General features: G+C 36.8%; 1 protein-coding gene across 1 annotated transcript in view; it reads left to right on the plus strand.

Annotated features, from left to right (window-relative positions):
- MNAT1 (MNAT1 component of CDK activating kinase) overlaps nt 1-16,872 on the plus strand; it is a 151,396-nt gene that overhangs the window by 53,901 nt on the left and 80,623 nt on the right. Inside the window, exons 3-6 of the mRNA XM_088149733.1 lie at nt 605-678; nt 4,537-4,640; nt 5,306-5,446; nt 15,802-15,927. Of these exons, the coding sequence (XP_088005859.1) occupies nt 605-678; nt 4,537-4,640; nt 5,306-5,446; nt 15,802-15,927 (445 nt within the window). The remainder of the gene's footprint in view (nt 1-604; nt 679-4,536; nt 4,641-5,305; nt 5,447-15,801; nt 15,928-16,872) is intronic.

Here is a 16,872-nt window from a genome sequence, read left to right on the forward strand (position 1 = left end):
TTTCCTTCTTCCTTTTCTCTGATATTTCTTTAGTATCAAACTTAGATTATAGGCTCCTTGGGACAAAGACTTGTCCTGCTATACTATGTAAAGTGCCATGATATTATTCACCATCTCAGCACTTTCGGTTCTTCTGAAGAGTTTTATGGAAAGAGTTATTATATGGGATTAGCTGAAAAACAATTTTAACAACCAAGTTACTGAGCATAAAAGCTAGTAAGAATGGTATTTTTACTTTTTTTCTTATTGCTTTTTAGCTATAAAACTTCCCATAGCCATTTACAAATATGCGACATTACCTGGCCTCAGGCTAATATGATCTTGTTCAAGACATATTGCCTTTAAATAAAATGTTGCACTTAATTCAAATTATAGTTTTCTTAGATCTTTAGATCCTTTATCTGTTTGTCATTGCTCTATTTTTTTGACTTTGGGGAATCATTTTTTATTAGCTGCTGACTCACTCAAGGTTCAGAAAGGATCAGTTTAGGTAAATTCTAAGTGCTTGGACTTTCAGAAAGGATGATGAAAGAATGTCAGAAGTTTGTATTTTTGAATGCCCAGATGTAATTCTATTGTTTTTTCTATATGTCTTTTTACAAAGATACAATAAAAGGGAGGATGACTTCCCCAGTTTAGTAGAATACAATGATTTCCTGGAAGAAGTGGAAGAAATTGGTAAGTTCTAATGTGTGCATATTTGATGCCCTGCACATTTTTATTTCCTGCCAGCCTCATTGAACATTACAGCTGAGCCTCTCTTCACTGATCTTTATTGGAGCACTCGATGATTGGCTAATTACTTTCTCCTTGCATTTTTAATCAAGAGCTTTTCAATTGGAGGGATGTATCTGAGTAATAAATGTTTCTAGCTGTCACAGTAGGGATGGGTTGTGGGATGGTGGGAAATGTGTGCAGCAAATATGGTTATAAAAATGCTTTGTAAGTGATTGTTGGGACTGCAAAAAAAAAAGCTCAAATAAAAGAAAAGGGGGAAGGAGTGCCATTCAGTTCTTAATCTTTGCTTCCATTGTCTTTATTCACCATGACAGAAGCCATATGGCCCCCCTTTAATCCTCTTGCTACTTCAAGTACAGTAGCTGGGAGGGCTTGAAACGTTTGACCTTGCATACCATTTTGGCAATGTATTTATGGGCCTAATGCAGAGGGGCAGAAGTTAAAGAGCAAGACTGAATCTGCTTCTTTTTCCCTCTTTGTTGGATTTCAGGCCTGCAGATGCTATGGCCTGGGGCCTGTCCCATTTTGATGGGAATTGTAAGATAACATTCACATTGGGGAATGTTGACCTAGAGGATTGGGTGGGAAATAGGATCACTCTTGCATTGGAGACCAAGGTGTGTTAATAGGGGAGAGATATATGTGCTTTTTGAGGTCTTGTTAATATTTAATGCCTTCCCTCTATTTATGGTTATACTCCAGTGAGCTTTTAGTGTAGATGTTTCAACCTAATCCCCTTCTCCTTATCCTGCACAGCGGTTCTCTGAAGATAGGTAGCCAGATATGCATGAACTTTGGGGCCTTGTGCCCCCAACTCCACTCTCTGAGAAATCCTCTGGAGCCATCATTTCTTGCTTTTCTACCTGGGCATTACAGTTTTGTTGTTCCGGAGGATATTTAACATTGGTTTTCTATTATATTTTTACTCATTTACTCTGTCTGTCTGTCTGTCTGTCTGTCCGTCCATCCGTCCGTCCGTCCATCCGTCCATCCATCCGTCCATCCATCCATCCATCCATCCATCTATCCATCTATCCATCTATCCATCTATCCATCTATCCATCTATCCATCTATCTATCTATCTATCTATCTATCTATCTATCTATCTATCTATCTATCTATCTATCTATCCATCCATCCATCCATCCATCCATCCATCCATCCATCCATCCATCTATCTATTTTTGCCCCTGCTCTTAATTTTTTGATGGTATTGTTGTATAGGTTGTTTTTCATTTTTGAACCTTCCTTCTTTCCATTAAATATGCTTTAATGCTTTTCACATTTTGATTTAAATACATGCCAACTGTTATGGTTTGTTATATATCATGAAAAGAAGTAAAAAATGAGTGATTGTAAGCAAATGAATGTGAGTACAGATTGGCTGGTGAGGTTGGTGGCTTGTAGTGTCACTGTTATTTATTTTACTTTGAACAGTCCTATTCTCATTGTATTCAAAAAGTAATCAAGCCCTCATGAGCAGTGATTGGTCATTACTGAACAAGAGAGCTGAGACGGGTGAAGCAAAGCTGATATCAGGTATGATCAGGCAGGAAGGTGAGCTAACAAACCAGTTAGCAAGAAGCAAGTATAGATGTCATTTTGGTCAAACGTTGAGTTGCTCAAACTCTGAAGAGCCAATTCAGACTGGGAAACTTTATACAGTGAGATGAAGTCCCAATGATTTTTTGTCATCCAATCTTGGTAGGTGACAAGTGAAGTGTTGGACTGCAATACTTCTTTCTGGTCATTTACACCAGTGGTTCCAAACAGCTTGAACAGAAGGCTAGCAGCTCCCTCTTCTGGTGAGGTAGCACACAGAGTAAGGTAGCTGGGCCTGAGCACCCAGCTCTGTGGTTTGAGATTTGTGCTGCAGTTGAATTGGAAAAAAATTCCAGCATTAGAAATGTGACTTGTTATTGCCTGTGTGGTTTTTGAATGCATGCATACACATATGCATCATGCACACAGCCTTACAAGTTAAATTGGAATTTTCTTCTTTTGATTTTGAGCTTTTTCAGATATTTCAGAGTGATATAAAAAAAATGGACTTTGTGTTTTATCTTAAAGTCTTAAAGGCAGGGCAACAGGCAAAAGAGCTAATGAGAGATGGACAAAACTACACTGGTCTACCTCCTTCTTTTCTTGCTCCGTCAGGGTCTGAAGGCCTAAGACAGATTTGGTTTGGAAATGTATGCTGTGCTTTAGTGTGAGCACATAGGAGAGACTTTTCTAAATTGTCTGCGTAACAATCATCTGTACTAAAGCCAACCTGAGAAATTTGCTGCCTGAAATAAAGTAACAAATGGCCCTTCCCAGTCCACTGCATTATATCCTCTTCCAACTTGGCAAATGTGCATTCTGGGAATTGCAGTCCTAGCCCAACTGGAGGTGCTAAGTTGCAAGAAGCTGCCACATAGGTGTTCAAAGCTAGTTATGTTAATTTACCAGCTGAGAATATTTAAATAAAAGTATGTGAATACAAAAGGTGATACTCACATCAGTAATTTTTTGGAAGGGAGATGCTGTTTCTGATAAAAAGTTAACTAATACTATTCATTCATTCATTCATTCATTCAAATTTATACCTTATTTTTCCATTCCTAGGGAACTCAAGATACCAAATAAACAAAACACAATATTGATCACCAGTTACAGGAAGTTACTGTGGTATTAGTAGTATTTTTATTTGGTATGTACATGTATCTAACAGCAGCACAAGATCTATTTTTTTTTCTTCCACAAAAACTGTCTCGTTTTTCTGAGACAGTGTCTAGGCTAAAGCTACCCAATGAGTTTCTATGGCTGAGGATGGACTAGAACCACACTGGGAAAGGTGGTTATTGTGACTACAGGTGATATAACCAGTTACAGAATCTAATGGACAATTCCTTTTCCATAATCTTTCACATGTTGGATTACTTGTTTATGAAATAATGAAATAAGCATAAACTTTGATTTTATTTGTTCATTCTGACCCACTTTATATATTGATAGAACCCACATGAAATTCTGATGGCATTCAGTGACAAGCGTATGCAAAAATCCAAAATGAAACAAACACTTTTTCACACAGTTTGCTGCCTTTTCATGATTCTAAACATTTATAGTCACAAGATGGCTGCCTTAATCTGACTCCAGCCTGTAATGTACTTCAACTATTTTTTGTATCCTTTCTAGCTTCACAATATTTTTATGAGTATTGAGTAGCATCTAGAACTGTACCCAGGATTTCAAGTGTGGTTGAGCCAAAAATTAATAATGTGGCATTACATAAGTAGCATAATGGGGAAAAATTACAATCAAATCTAGACATTGACTTCTAGATTGTTGGAGAATTCAGAATTGCTTCTCTTCCTGTAACATGTGGTAATACTTGAATGTTGCATTTTTCACACTTGGAATCACCCTGTGGCTATCTTTTCAGCAGTGACTATAGCAAGTGGACTGTTAGTTGATGGAGTTGTGAACAACTGAGGATAAAAGAGAAAATTTAAATAAAAGTATGTGAATAAAAAAAGTGATAATTATGTCAGTAATTTTTTGGAAGGGGTTTAATCCAGAATTTCTAATAGAAACTATTATTTTAAAGATAGCAATATTTTAGGAAGTATTATGCTTGGAACAAAGGCAGTGCTTTTAACATTTACTGATATATAACTTCCCTTCCCTTCCCTTCCCTTCCCTTCCCTTCCCTTCCCTTCCCTTCCCTTCCCTTCCCTTCCCTTCCCTTCCCTTCCCTTCCCTTCCCTTCCCTTCCCTTCCCTTCCGCTTTTTTTTAATAAATGTTGATCCAGTGTTCAACCTCACCAACAATGTTGATGTAGAGAGTACAAGAAAGAAAATGGAAATATACCAGAAGGAAAACAAAGAAGTTATTCATAAAAATAAGATCAAATTGGTAAGTTGTGCAGAGTTTGTTTGCCTCAAATTTCTCTCTGATTGAATTGAAAAAAAAGGAATTAATGGTAAAATATTTAAATGCATCTTTTCCACCCCCTCATCTATTTTATGAGTTCTTTTATCTGGTGACTTAGGATATAGGCTGTATATCTGTGCTGTCATTTCAACAATCTTACAGGGAAAATAGAGTAGACTGAGACATCCATGATGTATAAGGGAAAACATATTTGGTTTCATTTCCCAGCTTTGCTTCAAATTCTTGAAACATGGATGTAATCTGATCCTTAACTGAACAAGTTAGGGAGGTGCAGATCATTTGGACATTGTTACTTTTGAATGTTTGAGAATGAGACCTAGCTTATTTCTTATGGAAATCGAACCTTGGTACCCTTATCTCTTTAGTCTGAAAAGGGAGGCTTATGGGATAACATTGGAATGAAGGAATATAGCCTAACCTAACCCTTTAAGTGCTATTTTATTATGGGAGAGGGTATCAGCTCCCATCTATGTCAAGATACAAGAAGTCTTTATAATATAAGATATCCATAGTTGCCCTGGCCTAGGTGTAGATACTGGCTGCTTTTCTGAGTTTTTCTGTTGCCATGGTCCTTGTACCTCAGCAAGTTTCAGTTCCGAAGTATTAAATATTATGGTTCTGTCTAGTCTCGAGAACAAGAGGAGCTGGAAGAGGCACTGGAGGTTGAACGGCAGGAGAATGAGCAAAGGCGGCTTCTTATACAAAAGGAAGAACAAATGCAACAGATGTTGAAGAGGAAGAACAAACAGGAACTTCTGGATAAGTTGGTAAGTAATGAAAGAGACAGGTTTGATAAGCAATCGCTTATTACTGAATTCTGAAATGGATTGATTATATTTCTCTTTTGTTTGGTTTATTCCTTTTTCCTGCCACTGAAGGATAATGCTAAAGGATTAACTCAGAGAGTTTCCTTTATTATTTCTTACTTTTTGCAATCATTGTATCTCTTTGCTTATGGAGTTCAAGAAGCATCTGTGATCTTTAATATTTAGACAGTTCTTTGGAATAGATTAGCCCAATTGTCAAAAACAGAGATTTCAGGGCTATATAGAGATTTGAATACTAGTATTTTTACCCCTATACTGGTTGAGCGAGTTAGAGCAGAATACTGGATTTCTGCTGAGAAATGGCTCTTCTTCTGCCTTTTCTTTTTTTTCTTCTTCCTAATTAGTTGTCAGTTCATAAAAATATATATGTGGGATTATGGATGCATTTTGAGCCTAAACTGAAAGGTGGGAGAGCAAGGCAGGAGCCAGCTACACCTTCAGAAAGTATTAAGGAAGTCAAAGCTATCACTCTTATCTCAAAATTGACAGGGTTGAAGGGTTGCATGTACATATTGGTAATTTGTTAGCAGAGAGCATCCTTGGAAAGACAACCCATCAGCCAGTTAGCATTGAGAAGTACACTGAGGGGAACCAAGTGGTCTGCTGTTTGCTTCTTTTGTTAGCTAGGGCAGGGAAAAGAAGGAGAAGTTGGAGTTGGAGTTGTTTGGCTAAAACATGATGGACGCATATCTTTTGAGCTGAATCCTTATAAGTAGCAGTTTCAGAGCTATAAGAGTCACTGGTCTGAGATGGGCAGCTATATAAATTGAATAAATAAATAAATAACTAAAAACTGCTTCTCTGCAACTTAAGCAAGCTTGTTGCAGTAAGGAAGGGGAAATTGCATACTGGACCCAGTCCTTTACCTCACTGTATATTTTTTAAGCTGTAGGGGAATTTTTTGCAGTTTTTGTAGTTTAAAAGAACTAAATGGAGAACATGTTTCTTCTGAACCCCATTTCCACCCTCCTCAGCCCTTCTTTAGATAATATATTCCCAAAGCAGCTTCTACTTGAAAGAATGTGAAAAAGCAAACAAAAATGGGCTATTCCAACATCTAGAACCTCAAATAATTATATACAAAACAATAAGTACTATTGAATTTTTGCTTGCTGAATAGGGAAAATAGAGTCAAACTGAATATATGAGGGTTGATGAAAATGGCAGGTGCGTTCTGGTTTTCCTTTGTCTGCTGTAATATCTAGGAGAATTTACCACTGGCTAGCATCATGATGTTTTCCAATTCTATCAAATTCCTGCTCCACATTATTTGCTGAAATCATGAAGCCGCAGGTAAATTCCATTAGCCTGTGTAATAGATGCCAGCCCTCCCAGGTAAACCAGACAGGATACATGACCAGGTGAGCTAATTCTCCTTTATTGTTAGGCTACAGAATCTTGCAAGTCTGAAAGTACAAATCTCCTGCGGTCTCTTTTTACTGCCTGATCAATTAGGGCGGATCCTTTCTAATTTTCTGTCTCTGTCCATTACTCAGTTGCAGGCTTCTCCCCGTTTTATCTGATTGTTCCCTAAGCAGCATCTTTCCCCCCATCTTCCAAGGTCATTCTCACAATCCATTATGGTAGGAGAGCTAGATACTCAACAGTTATCTTGAATTGAGGCCAAGTGTTCCAAGAAATGTTTAGTAGCTGTCAACAGAAAAAAGGGAAAAAAGTATAATTGTAATGGATGGGATTGTTCATTTGCACTGCTCAATATGCAGCTACCTCTTCATCTGACCTACTTATGGAATCATATAGTTGCAGAATTGGAAGACTCCAACTCTGTGCAATATGCAGAAAAACCTAATTAAACCATCCTCAAGAGGTGGGTGTCCAGCCTCTTCTTAAAAACCTCTAGAGAAAGAAGTCACAATCTTCATAGGTAGTCTGTTTCAGTGCTGTACAGATCTTATTATCAATAATTTTTTTCTTTATATTTAAACAAATTCGAAGTACTTGCAACTTTTGCCCATTAATACTTTTCCCATGGTGATGGAAATAGTTCCTGACCATCTTTCCTATGTACTCTTTGATGTATCTGAACACTGATATCATATCTCCCCTTAGTCTTTTCTCCATACTGAACAAACCACATTCCATCAACCTCTCTTCATGGGATATGTTCTTAAAGGTTCTGTATCAACTTTGTTGCTCTCCTCTAGTCTGTTCCAATCTGTCAATATTCTTCTGGAAAATTAGTGACCAGAACTGTACATATCATTTGAGGTATGGTCTCATTAGTGCAGAACAGAGGGAATAAGGATTTAATTAACTAATTAGTAAGACTGCCTAATCAGCAGTGACTCAAGATGACATGCAATAACATTTAAAAACATCAGAAAAACATATTTGGGGTTGGGCAGAGTTCCCAATTTTCTGTCATCTGCAAATTTGATAAGCAGGTATCAATTCCATTATCCAGGTTATTAATAAAAATGTTGAATAATATGGCTCCAAGGTAGATCTTGTGGGATCCTAATTACTAGTTTGATGCAGAACTATTAATCCTGATTCTCTGAGTTGGTACCCAGTTAATTGTTGGCCCTCTTTACTGATGTGCCATCTAAACCATATCTTAACAGCTTGTCAGTGAGAATATTGTGTGGAACCTTGTCTAAGGTTTGCTGACATTGAGGTAGATTATATCCACAGCATTCCTCTTGTCCACTAAAATATTTACTTTATTAAAGGAGGAGATGAGATTTATCTAACATGGCCTATTTTTGACAAAATCCTGCTGACTCTTAGGAATTACTCCATTATCTTCATGGTATAACCAGATGGCCTGCTTTATTACCTGCTCTAACACCTTTTCAGGTACTGATAGGTTCAGTGGGATCCTCTTTTTTTCCCCTTTCTTGAAAAGGGGGAGGGGTACATTTGTTCTTCTCTAGTCCTCTGGCCCATCCCCAGTTCTTTAGGGCTCCTCAAAGTTAAACGGCAGAGGACCTGACAGTGTTCAGCCAGTCTTTCAGTATTCTAGGGTACATTTCATAAGGGTCTGAAGACTTGATTCCTATTGCATTTACCATATTTTATGCTTTTTTTTGATGTACTTTATTTTCATTTCCATATAAGCACACTCTTACACACAATAATTTATGCTTCTTTTGACATTAATTCCTCACAGTAAACTATATACTACCCACTACGTTTCTACAAATAATTGCACGCCTTAAAATTTCTTCAACCATTTGCCCATCTTTGCACACGTACAAATGTGGCTGCCATATTGTTAATAGGTTTTATTAAACATTTTTTGTGAAAATAGCTAGTGCCTTTGTTTTGATGACGTGACTGACTGAGTCATTTATTAACAATATTTATAGCAAGTACCTAATGTGGGGTGCAGCAGAGTCATACACCCAAAAAAAATAAAAATACAACATCTACTTACTAAATCTCCTGTAAGCAGTCTTCTGGAGGATCCTCTAGAGGAGATCACAAGGGTATGATGGGAAAGAGGAGGATCTATTTGGCTAAAGTTCATCTGGCAGATAATATACTCTTGGATTTCATCCAGAGTCTTGGCTAGTTTTTTGAAGGAGCCAAATTAACCTCTGTAATCTAAGTTGAGAGATAATATACTCTTGGATTTCATCCAGAGTCTTGACTAGTATTTTAAAGGAGCCAAATGAACCTCTAGGGTAGGAGATTTTGTAATCTAAGTTGAGAGATGGTGACTAGCTCCATACTCAGCATGCTTCATAACTAAGAGTTCCTCCTCATTGTAGTCTTAGACTATAATCGGTATAGCACTGTGTCTCACGATATTGGCCTTCCTAAAGGAGGGCCTCTCCCCCACCTTCAGCTAAGTGGAAGACCACTGAACAAGGTCATATCTTTTGCTCTCATGTGGCAAGGGAGGAACGTATATAGGAAGCATTCCTGAATTTAGATGTACGTTACATATAATCAGACTATGAAGGTTAATTCATAACAGCTTTGTCACTAACAGTTTATTTCTTATAATGACTTAAGAGAAGAAAAGGAGGGAAGGATTATAGTGAGTCACCAAAGTGTTTCCAACTCAAATTTAAATGTTCTTTTAATTTAGATGAGCCAAACATTGTTTTCTTACAAAGCACTTGGTTTTACTGGAAATCCATTTTGCCAGATGGCTTGCAAAAAAGAACGGTTATAAATAATCTTTAGAATATGACCAAAATAGGTAATTGAAAGATATCTGGGTATACATCGTTACTAAACATATCTAAGTATGTTGTTAATGACTGAAAGGTAAAGTGAAGGGCAGGAATAAAAAAGGTTCTTGTTTGTGTTACTTTTCTTCCTCTAAGGGAATTATTTGCAGTCTTTTTTGTTTAAGGCTCACTTCAGAAGTCAGTTATTTTGAAGAATTGAGGTGAATACTCCTGGTTCTAAAATATGCTTAAATATTCTAAAATCATTGTATTAGTAGTAAAGATTTCCAATATTCTTCTGAGGTACAGACTCTCATTCAATAATACTAATGTATAAATAGATATATGTATTTTGGTGCTCCTTTTCTCTTGCTGTTAAAGTAGAATTGCCCATTACATTAAAAACCACTAAGCGTAAGTACATATTTTATTCCATAACTGGACACATTTTCTGTCTGTTGTGTGATAAGGAGATCATTTATACATTTCAAAAATCATAGCAAGCCAACAGTTCCATTACATGAACAGGAAATTATGTCTCTTCCCTCAGCTCTCAGGAATTAACAGCAAGTAGATCAACCAATTCTTTCATATTGTGAAATGTGTGATACATATTGCACAGCTTGTGTAAAAACATCAATTAGAATACCAGCTGGAAAATATTTTGAAAAAAATGTTTCATTTTGAAATGTATATAGCATGTTTTAGTGGTGAACCCCTATTCATGTTACTTTAAATATTTTACAGCAAATGGACTTAGGTTCTAACTCTGTTTCAGAAAGCTGGAATCTTTATCCACTTGCTCCAATTTCCTAGAGAGGGATTAAAAAGAGATACTTAACCTTTATAATATCTAGTAAAAAAAAGATGTAACTATATGCATTTTTCTATCCTTCCCCTCTGCCCCTCCACCTTTGGTCCTGCTATGCTGCAGCATCATGGCGGGGGGGCGGGGGGTGTTGCTGGAAGGTATGACTGAAGGATGCTGGGAGTATACGTTAAGAATATATACTCCCATCAGAGTCACCCAAGATGTGAAGATCATCCCAATTGCCTAGATAAGTCAGGAGGGCACTTACACTTGGCAGCAGGAGGAAGATAATCACTTCAATGACAACAGCAAAAACATGTTTTCATACTGTGTGAGAGAAGGCAGTGGTAAACCGTTTTTGTATTTTATCAAGAAAATCAGATGGATAGAGAATGTAAAGTTATTTATTTAAAATCTTAAACTGCTCAATAGCTGAAGCTTTCTTGGTAGTTTATGATAAAATATGCTAAAAAATACAATTCAAGTAAAAGCATATACAATAAAATAAAATACAAAATAAAGATACCATACCAAATAGGTAGCAGCAAGGTGATAATTCAAAAACAATATGAATTATAATACTATTAAGAAACAATTAACATACAATTGAAAATGCAATTAAAATTTAAAATAAAAAAGCTTGGAAGAATAGCAAAGAATTCATCTGGCATGGAAATGATCCTAGTGTGGGTGCCAGTCAAGCCTCTCTGGGAAGGGCATTCTATAAGGGTTGCCACCACAGAAAAAACTCTCACTTTCAGAGACCTCTGCACCTCCTTTGGTGGTGGGATCTGGAGGAGGGCCTCATTAGAAGATCTTAAGGTCTGGGTAGGTAAGAAGGCGCTCCTTCAAGTAACCTGGTATTAAGCTGTTTAGGGCTTTAAAGGTCAAAGCTAGCACTTTGAATTGGGTCAGGAAATGGACGAGCAGCCAGCATAGATGAGGATTGACAATGTAGTGTCAGATGATGGGCCCCTCAGGTCAGATGGCACTCAACATGCTACTGAGGAAGAACTGAGGATCTTCCTGAGTACAGTACTAATGTTGTTTATGACATGGTAGGTTACAACTTTCAGAATGTTTAGTTGATGATGTTGACGTACAGGAAAAAAGAATCTGAAACTGCAAAGACAGAATTAAAGTGGGAACATGGAATGTAAAAATCATGAACATGGAAAAGTTCAAAATAGTGAAATGAATTTACTACCCATTGATATCTTAAGCATCAGTGAATTGAAATGGATGGGAATTGGACATTTTCAGTCAGAAAGCAAACTGTTTACTACTCAAGAACAAAAAACGAAGAAGGAACTGTGTTGCTTTCATAGTCAGGAATGATATAGCTAGGACAGTACTTGGGTCAATGACCAATAATATTACTTGGATTTTGTGGACACCCCCTTAATACAATAATTATACCGTTTATGCTCCAATTGCTGATGTAGAATAAGAGGTTGACAAGTTTTATGGTCAAGTTTAATCTGAAATTGATGTAATTTTATAGAAGGAGGATGTGCTACTTGTAGTTGGAGACAAGAATACCAAAGTTGGAAATAGTAAGGAGAAAATATAATTGTTCTGTATGGCCTAAGAAATAGAAATAAAGCAGGAGAACGACTGTACAATTTCTGCCAATCCAGTGATTTCTTCACTGGAGATACACCACCTATATAGATAGACATCACCAGATGGAATACACAGAAGTCAAATTGATTATATTATTGTCACAAGGAGGTGGAAGAGCTCAGTTATAATAGCAAAGATGTGACCAGGGGATGACTGCAGAACAGGCCACAAACTACTCATAGGCAAGTTCCAAGTGAAGCTAAAGTGGAAGAGGAAAATCAGCTAGCTTCTATGATACGATCTTATGCCCACCATTTTCAAGGAGCACATCAGGAAACACTTTGAAGCCCTGAAACTCACTGATAGGAAACCAGAGGAATTGCTGAAATGAATGAATGAATGAATGAATGAATGCTAAAGACGAATATGAAAAAAGCCAGCCAAGAACCAAGAAATAGAAGAAAGCAAACTAGATGTAAGAACAAATGGTGGAAATTGCCAAGAAGAGAAGCAAAGGCAATAAAGGCAAATATTTCAAGAAGGAAATTAACAAAGAATTTAGAGAGCTGTTAGAAGAGACAAGAAGCAATATTACAACAATATTGGTAAAGATATTGAAGATGGAAACAGACATGAAAAACAAGAAAAATCTTCCAAAAGATCTTTGACCTCAAAGGGAGGTTTCAACCTTGAATTGATGTGCTAAATGACACTGTCAACAGATAGTAACTGGTTCAAAGAAGATCAAACAAAGATGGAAAGAGTGTATTGAAATTCTGTACAGTAGAGATACCAACATCCAAGATATGGTAGAAGATATTCCCTATTCACAAGTACCTCTAGTAGTAGAAAGTAAAGTTAGATCAACACTCTGTCATTTACCAAGTCTGAAGCCTACAGGAATTGATGGGATATCTATAGAAATATGGCATGCAACAGAAGAAGAATCAATATAGTTCTAACCAAACTATGCCAGCAAATCTGAAGAATGACAGGACAACAGATTGGAAGAATCAGTCTACATACCAAGACCAAAAAAAGGAGACTTAACAGAATGTACAAAAACAATTGTATAATATCCTTAACTTCACTTGCTAGCAAAATAATGCTTAGGATCATCCTATGCAGGTAAGAGCCCTCGGTGGAAAGTGAAATGCCAGATCTTCAAGCCGGTTTTAGAAAAGACTGAGGAACAAGAGACATTATTGCTAATAAATGCTGCAAAACTGAGAAAGCCAAAAATAAGTCAATACAGGTAGTCCTCATTATGACAGTGATGAAAAACTAACTTTGCAACCAATGCCTGCATTTACAACCTTCACAGAGTCTCTCTCTTTCAGTTAGGTGTTTGCCATTGCAGTCAGTACCTGTTGTCCTTTGTCTGACCCATTTTTTCTTTTCCTCCTCTCCCAGGGTGGAGAGATTGCTTAAACAAGCTATCTGTTCCTGAGCTGCTTTTCTCCACAGTGCAGTCCCTAAAAAGTGCTAACTAAAAGTTAACATGCTCAGCTCTGTGACCTTAATTAGCTGTTTAGAACCATCCCACTGGCTGCAGCTGCTGCCTGAAATTGACAAGACCCTAATCAGTTTCACCCTAAAGGCATTTGTTTACCTCCTAAGTGGCTGGTGGCTCCAAGCTGAGCACACTAGGCAAACAACTTGCACGTTCCTTCTGATATGTATTCCCCATTGTGTGTCTGCTTACTCTCTTGTAATCCCTTCCTCTCCAATGAATGTAAATAAAAACAATTCTCTTCTTGCTAATTATCCAGCACCAGGGTGAGCATTCCAAAGGGTGGAGAGTGGGGAAAAAGGGCCATAAGATTTGCCCTTTTATCTGGCTTCCTATTGAGTTGAGTTCCAGAAACCTTCTCCGCTGTTTGGGCTCACCCAGCTGTTTAGGGTCATATCTGTCTGATGCTGTAAAGAAAAGGAAAAGCTGAAGTAAAATAGTAAGCACAGTTGTGGTCACATGATTTTTCACTTAATAACTGCTTCACTTAATGACCAATTGCAGTCGCTAAATGAGGACTACCTGTATGTACTTTATTGACTATAGAAAGGGCTTTGATTATATTAACCATGCCAAGCTGTGAAGTGTCCTTAGGAAAATGGGAATCCTAGAGCATCTCATTGTCTTCGTGTGAAACTTGTACATAGGACAGAAAGCCACAGTCTGAACGGAACATAGTAAAACAGACTGGTTCCAGGTTGGCAAAGGAATGAGACAAGGCTGTATACTATCTCCTATGTGCTTTTCATTCTCTCCTTGGCAGCCAGTGATGGTGTCTGTGAGAGGGGCAGGAAGTAAACAAGCCTTTCCCAGCTTTTTCCTTTATGTTGATCACTGTTTTGAGGACCATCACATAAGTCAGAAGTTGGCAGTGTGGGGCCTAGGGGTACCACAGCCCATGTGACTCTCCAAGATGATATCTGTGGGATTTTAAAACAAAGTAAACATACTTTAATTTTTATAATGGGCAAAACCTCATTTTCACCTAAACCTTTGAGATTTGGGGCAATAAAATTTGATACAAAAAATGAGATTTACAAAGTCTTGCAAGATTTGGCAATCTGGCAAGATTTGGGCATATATTTATGTATATGTATGTGCACATACACACATGGACCAACTCAAAGGTCCACCTGCAACCTGGTGAACAGCTAATGGTTTCTCAACCACAAACGAGGTTGGGAATCATTTGGAACAATACTATGATTCCCATGTTTCCATAACTATATGTTACAACTATGCATGCTTCAACAGTGGTCTTTGGGATCCTGAAAAAAGGTGTGGTTGCTTTAAGAAGTCATTTTTTTTTAATGTGACTCTTAAAGCAGTTGTGCAATTTTTTAGGCTGACTAGAAGCCTGAAAAAAGATGGAATGCTTTAGTGAATAGTGGAAAGGTATTGTGTTCACCCAAGGTCTGAAGTACTACTTCCTATTTTGATGTGTAGACAACCATATTACATATTATGAAAAGAAAAGTTGACACAAGTTTATCGATTTTGGTGGCAATCCCATTAATGACATCAGTTCTCATTTGTACCAAAGCAAGAGTTACTTTAGCAAATTATTTCATTATTTACTTTTTATTCTATTTGCTTTTTGCTAGCCTGTGTGATATCATTATGCTATCCTATAATAAGATTTGAAGTAATTTCTTTTAAGCAACTCTGTTGCCCACTTTAATAAATGGATGCACTGTTTTGTAATAAAGAAGTTGTCTGGCTTCTCTGCAGAGAAATTATTAAAGGAGAAAATAACTCTGTAATAAAGAAGAACTCTCATTGTGTGAGAGGACTGAGAATAACCTTCAAACAGCCTCAGATAAAACCCAATGAAGAACCAGTTTGAAACTGGATGGAAGTTTTGGATCCAACTTAGATGACTTTCTGTACTGCTTTTTTTTGTGAATAATTCTAATTATAATGCCGTTAAAAGTCATAATAATTACATACTTAAGTAATAGCAATCACATTTTAATATATCTGACTGCATTTGTCTTTCTGGTTATTATTATTTTTTTTGTTAATGTGGAATCTATAAAAATATCTGTTTGCAAATTCTTTTGATTTATGTGGCTAATGTAGCTTTCTTCTATTATTAAAAATGATCATTTTCTGGTAAACTGGGAGTATTGAGCTCTATTCTTCTGGAAATGGCCTTTTGTGATAGATGCAATTTGTTGTTCTAGGAATGGATGACAGTAATGGAGGATGGTTTATGGCTTTTAAATATTTTACTCCATGTTTTTAATTTTGTTTATAGGAAAGTTCTCATCTGCCGGCTTCTTTGTTGTTAGCCCAGCATAAAGATCGGTCTACACAGCTAGAAATGCAACTGGAGATTCCCAAACCTGTCAAGCCAGTGGCATTTTCAACAGGCATCAAAATGGTAAACTGTAAACAACTTTCTGTGTGTATGAGAGAGAATTATCTTTTCCTTTTCCAGTCTAACATTTCCAATCTGAGTTTGGAACAATAGATCAAATCCTAGATTCACTGTAGTACCAAAGTTGTGATTAATTGATTAGAAGGTAGGGATAAAGAAAACAGAATGATATATTAAATTGATTGGTTCCAAAACCTTGTTATACTTCTAGTTCATGAATGTACAGTAGATTATATCACACATTGGAAAGCACAGCCCGTTGGCCGTGGATTCAATGCATGCTAACAATCTTTTCTGTATTTCAATGCCATACAAATGAATGCAACCTATTAAGCAATAATCTATGCTGGATATGGATGACTGTTTGCTCCAGATACATTCTGCATTAAGGTTCGGCATATTTTGAAAATTATTTAGAAGAACTATTTTGGATCTTGTGCAAATGTGCGCATAACACCTATTCACTATTTGTTGAAGAAGCCCAATCTTTTTCAGGCTTTGGTGTGAAATTGAAAAAAAAAGAGTTGCAGTTGCTTTAAAAATCATATCAATTTTGGTGAGTCGACAACCTTGAAGCAGTTGCAATTGAAAAGACAGAAAAAAGTTGGGTTTGTACAACATCTGAAGTGCTACTTTGGGATCATTTTCAAAGCATTGACAGTCTTATTCTTTATGAAATATGGATGATGACAGTATGAAATAGCTCTACAAGGAGTCTCTCCAAAGTTCATCTAGATGTGGTATTTTTTTTATTTTATCATAAAAGTTATAGTTCTTTGGCTCTGTCACATAGATTGTGTGTACCTTTTTCTTATGAACAGTCAGCATTCATTGTTTACTGGGTTTGGACATAACATTAATCTTTGATATAACTATGAAGAAGGAATCATACTTTTTTGCTTTTATTTTCAATTAATCTTGATTATACTTGCATGCAGATATATAATT

Source organism: Python bivittatus, unplaced genomic scaffold (genome assembly GCF_059951505.1).
Source record: "Python bivittatus isolate LINGU-HERP-01145 unplaced genomic scaffold, Pbiv_v1 ctg000580_np1212, whole genome shotgun sequence".
NCBI lineage: Eukaryota > Metazoa > Chordata > Lepidosauria > Squamata > Pythonidae > Python > Python bivittatus.